The sequence below is a fragment of the Lethenteron reissneri genome, chromosome 66, assembly GCF_015708825.2.
Source record: "Lethenteron reissneri isolate LAM-NWPU_2019-01 chromosome 66, ASM1570882v1, whole genome shotgun sequence".
Lineage (NCBI taxonomy): Eukaryota > Metazoa > Chordata > Hyperoartia > Petromyzontiformes > Petromyzontidae > Lethenteron > Lethenteron reissneri.
The window spans coordinates 867,279-879,202 of NC_083844.1; the positions used below are offsets into that span (position 1 = coordinate 867,279).

The 11,924-nt window shown below is 51.0% G+C and overlaps 1 protein-coding gene across 1 annotated transcript; it reads left to right on the forward strand.

Annotated features, from left to right (window-relative positions):
- Window positions 1-1,187: 1,187 nt before the first annotated feature.
- Window positions 1,188-11,903, forward strand: LOC133359904 (histone-lysine N-methyltransferase PRDM7-like). The gene is made up of 4 exons (XM_061578463.1): window positions 1,188-1,308; window positions 6,014-6,172; window positions 10,185-10,261; window positions 11,579-11,903. Exons 1-4 carry the CDS (start codon window positions 1,188-1,190, stop codon window positions 11,777-11,779), a joined length of 558 nt encoding a protein of 185 aa, XP_061434447.1. The 3' UTR covers window positions 11,780-11,903.
- Window positions 11,904-11,924: the final 21 nt, after the last annotated feature.

The following is an 11,924-nucleotide window of genomic DNA, read 5'->3' on the forward strand; positions in this document are numbered from 1 at the left end:
CTGTGACTCTGTCTCCGTGTGACTCTGTCTCCCTGTGACTCTGTCTCCCTGTGACTCTGTCTCCCTGTGACTCTGTCTCCATGTGACTCTGTCTCCCTGTGACTCTGTCTCAGTGTGACTCTGTCTCCCTGTGACTCTGTCTCCCTGTGACTCTGTCTCCCTGTGACTCTGTCTCCGTGTGACTCTGTCTCCCTGTGACTCTGTCTCCGTGTGACTCTGTCTCCGTGTGACTCTGTCTCCCTGTGACTCTGTCTCCGTGTGACTCTGTCTCCCTGTGACTCTGTCTCCCTGTGACTCTGTCTCCCTGTGACTCTGTCTCCATGTGACTCTGTCTCCCTGTGACTCTGTCTCAGTGTGACTCTGTCTCCCTGTGACTCTGTCTCCCTGTGACTCTGTCTCCCTGTGACTCTGTCTCCGTGTGACTCTGTCTCCCTGTGACTCTGTCTCCGTGTGACTCTGTCTCAGTGTGACTCTGTCTCCCTGTGACTCTGTCTCCGTGTGACTCTGTCTCCCTGTGACTCTGTCTCCGTGTGACTCTGTCTCAGTGTGACTCTGTCTCCCTGTGACTCTGTCTCAGTGTGACTCTGTCTCCCTGTGACTCTGTCTCCGTGTGACTCTGTCTCCCTGTGACTCTGTCTCCGTGTGACTCTGTCTCCGTGTGACTCTGTCTCCGTGTGACTCTGTCTCCCTGTGACTCTGTCTCCGTGTGACTCTGTCTCCCTGTGACTCTGTCTCCCTGTGACTCCGTCCTCCGTGACTGCGTCTGACCGTCGTCCGCGTCTCGTCCCTCCGTGTCTCTGCGCCTCAGCAGCAGCAGGTAGAGGTAACTTTACCTCATCTGAGGTAAAGTTACCTCAGGTGAAGTAAAGTTACTTCTATCTGAGGTAAATTTACCTCACCTGAGGTAAAGTTATCTCATCTGAGGTAAATTTACCTCACCTGAGGTAAAGTTATCTCATCTGAGGTAAATTTACCTCTCTCTGAGGTAAGGTTATTTCACCTGAGGTAAAGTTTCCTCCCCTGAAGTAAAGTTATTTCACCTGAAGTAAAGTTACCTCCCCTGAGGTAAAGTTACCTCTACCTGAGATAAAGTTATCCGTGTGACTCCATCTCCGTGACTGCGTCTGACCGTCGTCCGCGTCTCGTCCCTCCGTGTCTCTGCGCCTCAGCAGCAGCAGCAGCAGGAGATGGGCGACTTCCGAGACATCAGAGGCTTCTTCACCAAGGCCGAGTGGAGCGATCTGGCCGAGTGCGAGAAGCGGCGCTACAGGAACATCAAGCAGAACCACGCCGTCCTGCTGAACCTCGGTGGGTACGGCAGGCCGAGCCTCTTCGCAACTAAACTAATTGTCGCAGTGATTATAATGATGAGACCAAGACGTCGTAGCAGAGTGGCATGCATGGGGCGCCATGGTGGCGAGATGTTAACTAACTCGCCTGGTCTACATGAGGTCGTGGGTTCGATCCCGACCCTGACGATGCCTGTCATATATCTGGAGTCTGCGTGTGTCTCTTCCCGGTGAGATGTTAACTCCCTCGCCTGGTCTAGAGGAGGTCGTGGGTTCGATGGCGACCCTGACGATGCCTGTCATATATCTGGAGTCTGCGTGTGTCTCTTCCCGGTGAGATGTTAACTACCTCGCCTGGTCTACAGGAGGTCGTGGGTTCGATGGCGACCCTGACGATGCCTGTCATATATCTGGAGTCTGCGTGTGTCTCTCCCCGGTGAGATGTTAACTACCTCTCATGGTCTACAGGAGGTCGTGGGTTAGATCCCGGTCCTCCGGGTTTTTGCTCCACTTGTAGCATCAACATCACGCGTTTAGAGTATTTGTCTGCTGCTATAAATGTCCACGTGGTAAGCCACTTGGTTGAGCTGTCATTTGTGGCAGCCAGGTCGCTTCTGAAGAAGGAGCCAATAGCTCAGTGGACTTCACCTGGTGAAGTAAAAATAGATTTAGTTTTAGTTTAATGATTTGTTTACCTTTACTCTACTTTGCACGCCTATCGTGTTTGTGTTTTGTGTTGTAACTTTCTGACCCCGTGCCCCCTATGGGACATCTATGAAAAAGAGCTTCATAGCTCATCGGATTCATAATTCTAGTCACGTAGGTAAAAAATAAAATTAAAATTAATCAAAGTAAAATTAAAATTTATAAAAGTACTTTTATTAATTTAAATTGTATTTTTTACCTACGGATTCATAATGTTGGAGAGTAAACCCACAACATTTACAAAAATAGTTTATTTTGACTTAAAACTTTCGTGACTGCAGGAATTCATATTCTTTGGTTCTTTCGATAAAGTGACGTAGATAGAAAAACTAAAATAAAAATAAAGTGAATAGTAAAAATGATAAAGCACTCATGTATAATCAAAACTTTAGAGTTATAAATTAGTCTTCTTGGTTCTTTCGGTAAAGTCACATAGAAGGGAAAAAAAACATAAAATACAATTATTAAAATACAATTTTAATGTTTTCTTTTTAATATTTTATTATTTCCCTTCTACGTGACTTTACCGAAAGAACCAAGAAGATGAATCCCTGCAGTCACGAAAGCTTTAAATTGAAATGTATACATTAGTGTTTTTTTATGGAGCAGTCTAATTAGTGTCTTATTTTTATAATTTTTTATTCACTTAATTTGTATCATTTGAACTGCCTCTATTGGGAGGGTTTCCACATAACCATGAGATCTTTTAACAATCTCCGTGACAAGAAAGTTCATCTGATCGAGTCACTCACATTTCTGAAGAGATGCCGTGACTCTAACGTAATACCGATCTCATTGACACTGATTTCTGCTGCAGTCACATCTTCCAATGCCAGACGAATTTTGTTCAGGGCGAGCTTGGCCCTGATCTCAGAGAGAATTAGACTGCTCCATACTGAACTAGATCATGTAGACAAGACACTCTTGAAATCACACTTAACATTGACGGGAAAAATGTCGACATCTGATTGGGAACATGTAGATAACATGACCGCTTAATCAGCCACTACAATGTCAGCGAAATGTAAAGATCTGATTTTCGAGTTCAACCTCCTTTCTAACAAGAAACCAGATCCACACGTTAAAAGGTTAGACGTTGACAAGGTTGTTATTAATCTGAGTAATAGCCCAATGTGCGATGGTCTAAAGTCGGTTTTGGCTAAAGGGTTGAACTTCTCAGTCACCCCCAAACACATTCCAGTGGATGACGTTATTGCCCAGGTCGATGTCGCTCTTAAGGGTTTGGGGCGCATCGCTGCAGACGTTACAAGATCTGAAATTGCTGCAACCCTCAAAAGCGCTAAGATACCAGTCAGCAACATCAGTGAGGATGAACGTTTTTGTGGTTTTTGATTATTTTTATTCACTTTATTTTTCTATCTACGTGACTTTGCCGAAAGAACCAAAGAATATTTACAAAAAAATGTATTTTGTGTGTGTGTAATTTGTTTACCTTTTCTATACTTTGCACTCCTATCGTGTTTACTGTATTGCTTGGGGTTATTGTAGCAGCCAAATAATATAAATGAACGTAGTAGCGGTACACCGTTGCGCTGTATGAAATAATCATCACATTTTTGGCAAAAGTTATTTATTTCCTCGTGATTCGAGACCCCAGACAAGGATATTTTGGGGTGGTGGTGGTGCGTCAAAATCAGTTGTCGTGATGCCAAAGCGGTGGGAAGACGGAACGTGACATGAGCAGCACTGAACACGAAGCTTCGCAGTCTGTTGCCGTACAGCGGCGCCCAGTCTGATGACGATCGGCTGCTCCGTGCTCCAGTGGCAAGATTGGACTCCTCGTGCCCCTAGAGACTCGGTCGGACGGTGCCTCGATACGACTCGTGGTGTCGCCACCGCACGTTCGGAATGGGGGACGCGGCTGCTGAATCTGAGTGCAACTTCTGATGGAGAGTCCTGCAGCTCACTCAAGGGGCAACGGCGACATCATCGGGACTATGAAAAATAAGAATCGGTTTTACTCTTTATGGGAATGAAACAGGAAGTGTTAAGATGTTCAAACACCAGATAGATTATAGCTTTTGCAAGGAATCAGGTTACTGCATTAACCACGCGTACTGAACATGCAAACAAACACTCTCTGATAACATTTAATCATTGTCTTTGATACTGATTGGTCTACCCCAGAGACAGTCTTCTTCATGGCCTAGTCTCACCAGTGTCAGACCAGAGAACAACACCAAAAGGCGACCAGTACAAAGACAATGCAGTGCCAAGATCATTTATAGCTCGGGGTGAGTAGCTATATCATTGGACCTTTTTGCCAGAATCAAAGTATAAAAAATAGGAATCGGTTTTACCCTTTCTGGCAATAAAACAGGAGCTGTTAAGATGTTCACACACCAAATAGATGATTCCTTTTTGCAAGGAATCAAGTTACTGCATTAACCATGCGTACTTGTGTTGAACACGCAAACAAATGTTGAGGTCGCTAGCCCCCGAGATCCCTCCCTCGATAATGCTAACCGCCGGGCTAACATCATCAATCGCCCCCCCGCTGCTAAGCGAACCGCTGCTAGGTTCCTCACCCATGGTGTGGGAGCCGTCGCCCGAGGATTCCCCTCCACCGCGGGTCCGCGTAGTAGGCATGGTTGGATACCGCGTAGTTTTATGTCCCCCTTTACGCTACCACGATACCTCCCTTTCCTAATCGCGTACCTGCGACCCACACGGAGCGAACGTACGCACACACACACACACCGCTCCGTGCACTCCAACTCCACACTGACTACTCGCGTTATGATCGTGCACCTGTATCACACGCGGAGTGAACACACGCGACACCCACTCTCGCACCGCTCTGCGCAGCGCTCCCCCGAGGCGAGCCGCAGCACTACAGAATCACCGCGCACACACGCTCCCCGCGCGCTCAGCTCCGCGCAGCGCTCACTCACGTGGCGAATCACCGTGCACACAGCGCACCCACATGCTCACACTGCTCGACCAGATCACGCGAGACCACGCTTCGCTATTAATGATTTATTATCTGATACCTGGCAATTTAATGTTAAATCAGTGAGTCGACGAGGCTGGCCTACGCTGATACCTTTATACCTATTCCCGATTTATCTGCTATGATTCCAATTCACCTTCTTACTCTCTGTTGGATGCCCACGGCGGTTCGTTGATCACGTACTCGCAGCGTGCCTCGATGCGTCTCACGGACGTTCGGGTCGCTGGACTGGAGAGCGTCCTGTTGCCTGGCGCTGGAGAGAGAGAGCGATTTCCCCTTTGCGCCCCCGTATTTATCCTCCCTACCTCACAGGGATGCTGCGCTGAACAATGGGCTCGTGCACCCCAAGCCCGCGCACGGCGGTTCCGGGCGCTTTTGATCTGCTAATCAGTGAGCTGCGTTGGCGGCGTACATCCTAATTACTCCCTTACCCTGCGCGCTCAAGCGTAATTATGCCGTCCCTCCGCTGCCGGTGCGGGGGTGCCTGATTATGCAGTTCAGATGCGCTGCGTGTTTTCTAATGATGCTCCTCCATTACAATGCTTATTCCCTCTGCCTGCCCCGTCGATACTGGCGTGTGTGGGGGGAAAATGCGCCTCCACCGCGGTGGCCGAATGCCCCACGCCGCGACCACACCATATTAAGGCTGGTCGCAGCGCCGCGGCGCAACGTAGCACGGGGGAGGTCGTCCAATTCCCTGATCGCCGGAAACCGTGAGAGTTAACCCCGATAAGAGTTTCTCGGATAAAAACCGGTCGGCCAGGTAACCTCCCCTTCCAGCTTTATGGGTGGGGGAAAATGCGTGCGGGTGTGTTCATGTGAGGTGAGGTGAGGGGGAAGCGGGGTTGGCTCCGTTGCTTGGTGGTGGCGAGGTCGGGGATTTGGGCGCCTGTCGAACGGCTTCGTGGCGGCGGCATCACACAAACACGCTCTGATAGTAATCACATCGTCAGGACTGTGTTACGAGGACCCGGTGTGTTGCTATGCTGCACGGGTGTACTGCCAATACGTACAAATAACAATGACCGACTGCCTCCTTGCGCAGGGATGAACCCGGCCCAGCCCGAGTTCATGCGCGCACGCGGCAAGCGCAGGGCGAGGGGGAATGGAGCGGAGTGCGGGCGGTCGAGCGACTCCGACGAGGAGTGGACGGGGAGGAGGAAGAGGAAGGAGGTGGCGATGCACGGAGGACGAAGAGGCAAACGTAAAAGGGCGCTTGCAGACCGTGCAGAGACCCCCTGTAGACTCACACAGAGACCCCCTGTAGACTCACACAGAGACCCCCTGTAGACTCACACAGAGATCCCCTGTAGACTCGCTTGATGAAGCTGGTTGTAATCACCAGTGGAACATCACAGTACCATTCTCGAATTGTGAATTTTGTGGGTTTACTGTCCAACACACAACCGGTTAGTGCTGAACTAGTAACTAATTGGCACGTTTTGTTTACCTGACAAACCTTACGGATTGGCTGCGTCGGGTGGTGACGGGTTTAACGACACATTCATATTTACGCGATATAACCCAAAAAATTAATAATATTGGTCGCGAAATCCTACATGTTAAACTGGTTAGCAGTCTGCGCTATGAACCTGGCGACCCGGGTTCGATTTCTGCTCACGGTCAACACCAGTGACGATTATCTAAACTGGTCCTGGGCCTCCCCTAGGTCAACTCACCTTCAAATTAGTACCTGGTACAGTGTGTAAACATCGCCACTGGGGAGACAAAGGCGGTCGGGCGTGGTGCTGGCCACCGACCCCCTCGTGTACCGTTCTGGCTCACTAACAGCACTTGCCCCTACAGTCTGCTAAGGCTATACGGGGGATATTTGTCTTTGCATATGTTCATGCGTGTCCGCGTGTTCACACGTGTGTGCGTGTGTTCACGGGTATCCATGTGTTCACACACATGGACACGTGCGTGCGTGTGTTTGCGGGTGTTCACGTGTGTGCGTGTGTTCTTCTTATGAACAAAAGAATGAAGGGGGCTTGGGAGCGTGGCGATGAGGTGTGGGAAGCTGTAAGGCCCAGGCTACTTTGGGCTCGCCTTCCCATCAACAGGAGGCGAGGAGTGGTGGTCGTGGTTACTTATGCCCCCACCGAAGACGAACATCCGTGGAGGGATGCAGGCAAAGCCGATGATTCAGATGCCTTCTATGACCTCCTGTCACAGGTACTGGCTAAAGTGGCCACTCGGGATAGAGTCATCTTGTTGGGTGACTTCAATGCCCGAGTTGGTCATGATACTGGCACCTGGTCTGGAGTGATTGGAGGGCATGGGCCAGATCAGTTCAATAACAACGGTAGGAGGCTGCTAGATTTTTGTGCAGCCCATGGGCTTGTAATTACCAACACGCTCTTCCGACATCGGCGCATCCACACAACATCATGGATGCATGCCGGGTCCAAGCAAGAACATCTGCTGGACTACATAGTGATGGACCAGCGGATGCGAACCCATGTCTTTGACACCAGGACCTACTGTACCGTGGAGCTGATCTGCCCTCTGACCATCGACTAGTCATCTGTAAGATGCGCCTGCCATTCTTCCACTCTGGTGGTGGGTGTACACCCAGGACCCCATTCCAACCTAAAGTGGCCTGGTTTTAGTTAGCTGATGAAAGTTGCAAGTGAGAATTTCATCATCGCTTGCGGCTGGGGTTGTGGCATCATCCCCCAGTCTTCCTGATGTCGAGGGTAAATGGGCGAGGTTTAGGACTGTGACTCATGCAGCTGCAATGGCTGCTTTGGGTACGCGTTCCAGAACTCCCCAGAGACCCTGGCTGACAGAGGAGGTGTTCAGGATAGTTGAGAAAAAGTGACAGGCCCACTCTCATCGGCTCCAGCATCCCACGTCAGACAATGAGGCGCTTACCGCAACCTTCGCTCGGAGGGTTGAAGAGCCATAAGGCGCTGCAAGGATGGGTGGTGGTCACGGGTTGCTGAGGAGATGGAGTCTGCCTCAGTGGCCCACGATCACAAATCACTATTTAACTCCATCAAAAAAGTAACCTCCAGCGCCACACCGATTACCATCATTAGGGGAAAAAACGGTGATCCAATCTCCGACCCCCAGGAACAGGTTTGCAGATTTGCTGAGCATTTCTGTGAGGTCCTGGGGGAGGGGAAATCCCTCAGCCAGGAAAACATCATGGCACAAAGTGGGGATGACCCTGCTGAGGCTGTGGTGCCTCAAATATTGGAAGAAGTCACCCTCTGTGAGTGGCTGGCTGAGATGCCATCTGTTGAGGAAGTACTGAAGGCGATCCGGAGTCTGAGACCAGGAAAGGCACCGGGCAGAAATGATCTCCCAAGCGAAATGATGAGGGAGGGTGGCGTTTGTGCACAGACTGCCCTATATGACATCATAACAACAGTCTGGACCACTGGACGGGTACTGCAGAATTGGAAGGATGCCCTGGTGGTCCCCCTCTTTAAGAAGGGGGACCGTACAGACTGTAACAACTACAAGGGCATCTCACTCCTCAGTGTGCCGGGAAAGGTGCTGGCAAGGATTATTCAACATCGCCTTGCTAGGCACGCTGAGGAGAGGCTTGCGGATCCCCAATGCGGTTTCAGGAAAGGGCGGTCCTGCACAGATGCCATATTTTCTGTCCGTCTGCTACAGCAGAGGTGTAGGGAATTCCAACAAGACCTACATCTCTGCTTTATTGACCTGGTCAAGGCCTATGACACCATCAGTAGGCCTGGGCTCTGGGTTGTTCTTCGTGCTTTCGGAGTCCCTGACCCTCTGCTCACGATCATTAAGGACCTTAATGATGGTGAGCGGGCCCGGGTAAAACTACGTAGCCGGGAGTCGGAGCCATTCCCTGTACACCTTGGGGTGTGACAGGGATGTCCTCTGGCTCCCACATTATTTAACATCAATTTTGACCACGTAGTTCGTGAAGCCTTCAATAGCTGTACCGAGGGAATTTCCATTTGGTAGATATAATGGGAGGCTGATCGATGCCTGGGTGCGATCAAGGGATGGCTCCCTATTGGTCAACCACGTTATGTATGCCGATGATGTAGTAATAGCTGCTCATTCAGAGGAGGAGTTGGAGACGCTGCTGCTGAGACTGGAGAATGCCACTAGGAGGTGGGGCCTTACCATCAGCCCCACCAAAAACTAAGCACCTGCCTGGGCATTTTGTACCATTGGACACTCCACCCATACAACTCACTCCCAATCAGTGATGGGGCAGTTGTGGAGAGAGTGGAGAGTTTCCCATACCTGGGCAGTGTGCTTATGACCGGCTCCAGTTTAACAGCAGAGGTCTCACTCCGAATCAGTCAAGCGGCAATATATTTTCATCGGTTGCGTAACGCTGTGTGGAAGCTACCTGGTCTGTCACTCCGCACGAAGCTTCAGGTTTTCTCGGCCACAGTCATTCCCTTCCTTCTCTACGCTTGCAAAACGTGGACCCCCCTAATGGAGCATCTTCGCTGGTTAGAAACATTTAGGCTGGCCTGCCTACGATCCATCCTGGGTTTTACCAGGCTGGATTGTGTGAGGAGCTCACAAATCCTTGAAAGATCTGGGCAAAGTCCCATCGGTGAGCTCCTCCGGCAGGCAAGGCTGCATTGGCTGGGTCATGTAGCCCGCATGCCCAGCCACTGCATGCCTAAACAGCTTTTGTTCGGCCGGATCGAGGGGGCTAAACAGGCGTGACACGGGCTAGAGAAGAGATGGAGTGATGTGGTACAGGAGGACATGGAGCTGAGTGGACTTGCCAAGGACTGGTACCAGCGGTGTCAAGATCGGGCTCTGTGGAGGAGGCTCGTGAAGGACGCCCTCCAACAACAACGGAGGGCGGAGGAGCGACGCTCACAACAATGAGCGGAGCGCCGGGTGGCAAAAGCACAGCAAGTTGGCACAGTAGGGGGCACAGGTGGTGCATCAGCCATTCATCTCGGTCATCTTAGTCAATCGACCCGTGGCGCCTAGGTCTGCCCCGTGACCTCCTGCCAGCGGGCGTTCTACACTTCACGTGGCCTCAAGGTGCACATGGCCTGGCACAAACGTCGTGGTGATGTCACCGCCAATTAGTGGCGAATGGCTGTTGTTGTTGCGTGTGTTCACGTGCGTGCGCGTGTTCACGTGTGTGTGTTCACGTGTTTGTGCGTGTGTTCACGTGCGCGAGTGTGTTCATGTGCGTGAGTGTGTTCACGTGTGTGTGTGTGTTTACGTGTGTGCGTGTGTTCACGCAGGAGGAGGCAAGGGGGCTGCTTCACGCTGGGCCACCGTGGGAGAGTGGCACGCGAGGGCAGCTCCCAGCAAGCGCAAGGTCTCTGTGCACAGCGCACGGCACTCCTCTCGTTACAGCTGCTGCTGCTGTTGTTGTCTTTAGTTTGTTGTCCTTCCCCCTCACCTCCCATTAACGAGGATGGCTACGTACGGTGCCAAATAAATTCAACGTACATACATACTACTAAACACTGCTATATCAGGGACGTGCGGTCAGGGGAGGCAGGCGAGGCAGAGTCTCGCCTGTCATATACTCCAATGAAAATAGCTGTTACGAAAAGTAAAAAGAAATGTTTCACTGATCCGTGTTATAAATGTAATTTCTGTATAATTCCAATCATTACAGAGAAATAGGAACAGGCACGCGCTTATCGCTGCCTCACGTACAGACGAGACGTACGCCATGATACACTACTATACACTACACTATTCATGACTAAATACTACACGACACACTACACCATGATACACTACTATACACTACACTATACACTAATATACACTACATTACTATACACTAAACACCTAACGTACACACACACAACACGTACACACGAGACGTTCGCCACTCCTCTCTAGGATCCGAGGTGATAGAACAGAACCTGAGAAGGGCGTAGACAAGCGTAGACACCGTGACCACGGTGACAATGACCACTGGGTTTGCAACGCGCGCAGACTCCACGAGACGGGCAGACGTCGATGTCCCATCGCAGACTCGGAGGTTACGGAGCTCAGAGTCACGGTTCACTGAGCTACAGAGTCGCTCTTTTTTTCACAAGCGGTACCCGGCTATCACAACTCATAGCTCAACGAAGCGGCTGATATCATCATCACGTGGATATTTCTAGCGGGAGTCAAATACTCTAAAACGAGCGATCCGGATTCTCAATGTGACGGGAAAAACCGAAGGACCCAGAGAAAAATCCACGCAGCGACCACCACATCAGGGTCAGGATCGAACACATGACCTCCTGCGTACCAGGCGAGGTAGTTAACATCTCCTAGCTACCATGCCCCCTCTGCATGGCACTCTGGTACAACGTCTGGGCTTATTATTATAATTAGTTTATTCATTAGTTTAGTTGTGAAGAGGCTTGGCCTGCCATACCCACCGAGGTTCAGCATGACGGCATGGTTCTGCTTGATGTATGGAATCAGATTTACAGAATCAGAATATCAGAATTAGAATATGTATTGTACTGGAGGAATCCGATGAGGTGTCAGGGTCGAGATCGAACCCGCGACCTCCTGCGTACCAGGCGAGGGAGTTAACATCTCCTAGCCACCGCTGGTCACCGCACCAACTCCGCCCCCCACACCCCCTCCGCCCCCTCACCCCACCGCCCCCTCCGCTCAGACTAAAGCGAAAGCCCTGGAGTACGTGTGGAGCATCTTGCAGGGCGTGGAGGAGGAGCAGCAGCAGGAGGAGGAGTTCAGGGGATTTGAGCTGAGGGAGGTGCACAAGGCCAGGATGGCGATGTTCAGGCTGGAGCGCAGAGCCACCGCCTGCAAGGAGGCCCTGAGGGTGGCGCTCCAGAGGATACGTGGAGGTGCGTAGCCTGCAGCGGTGATTTCTATTCACACCAGAACTCCACACTCCCCTCTATTCCCACCGGAACTCCACACTCCCATCTATTCTCACCGGAACTCCACACTCTCCTCTATTCTCACCGGAACTCCACACTCCCCTCTATTCTCACCAG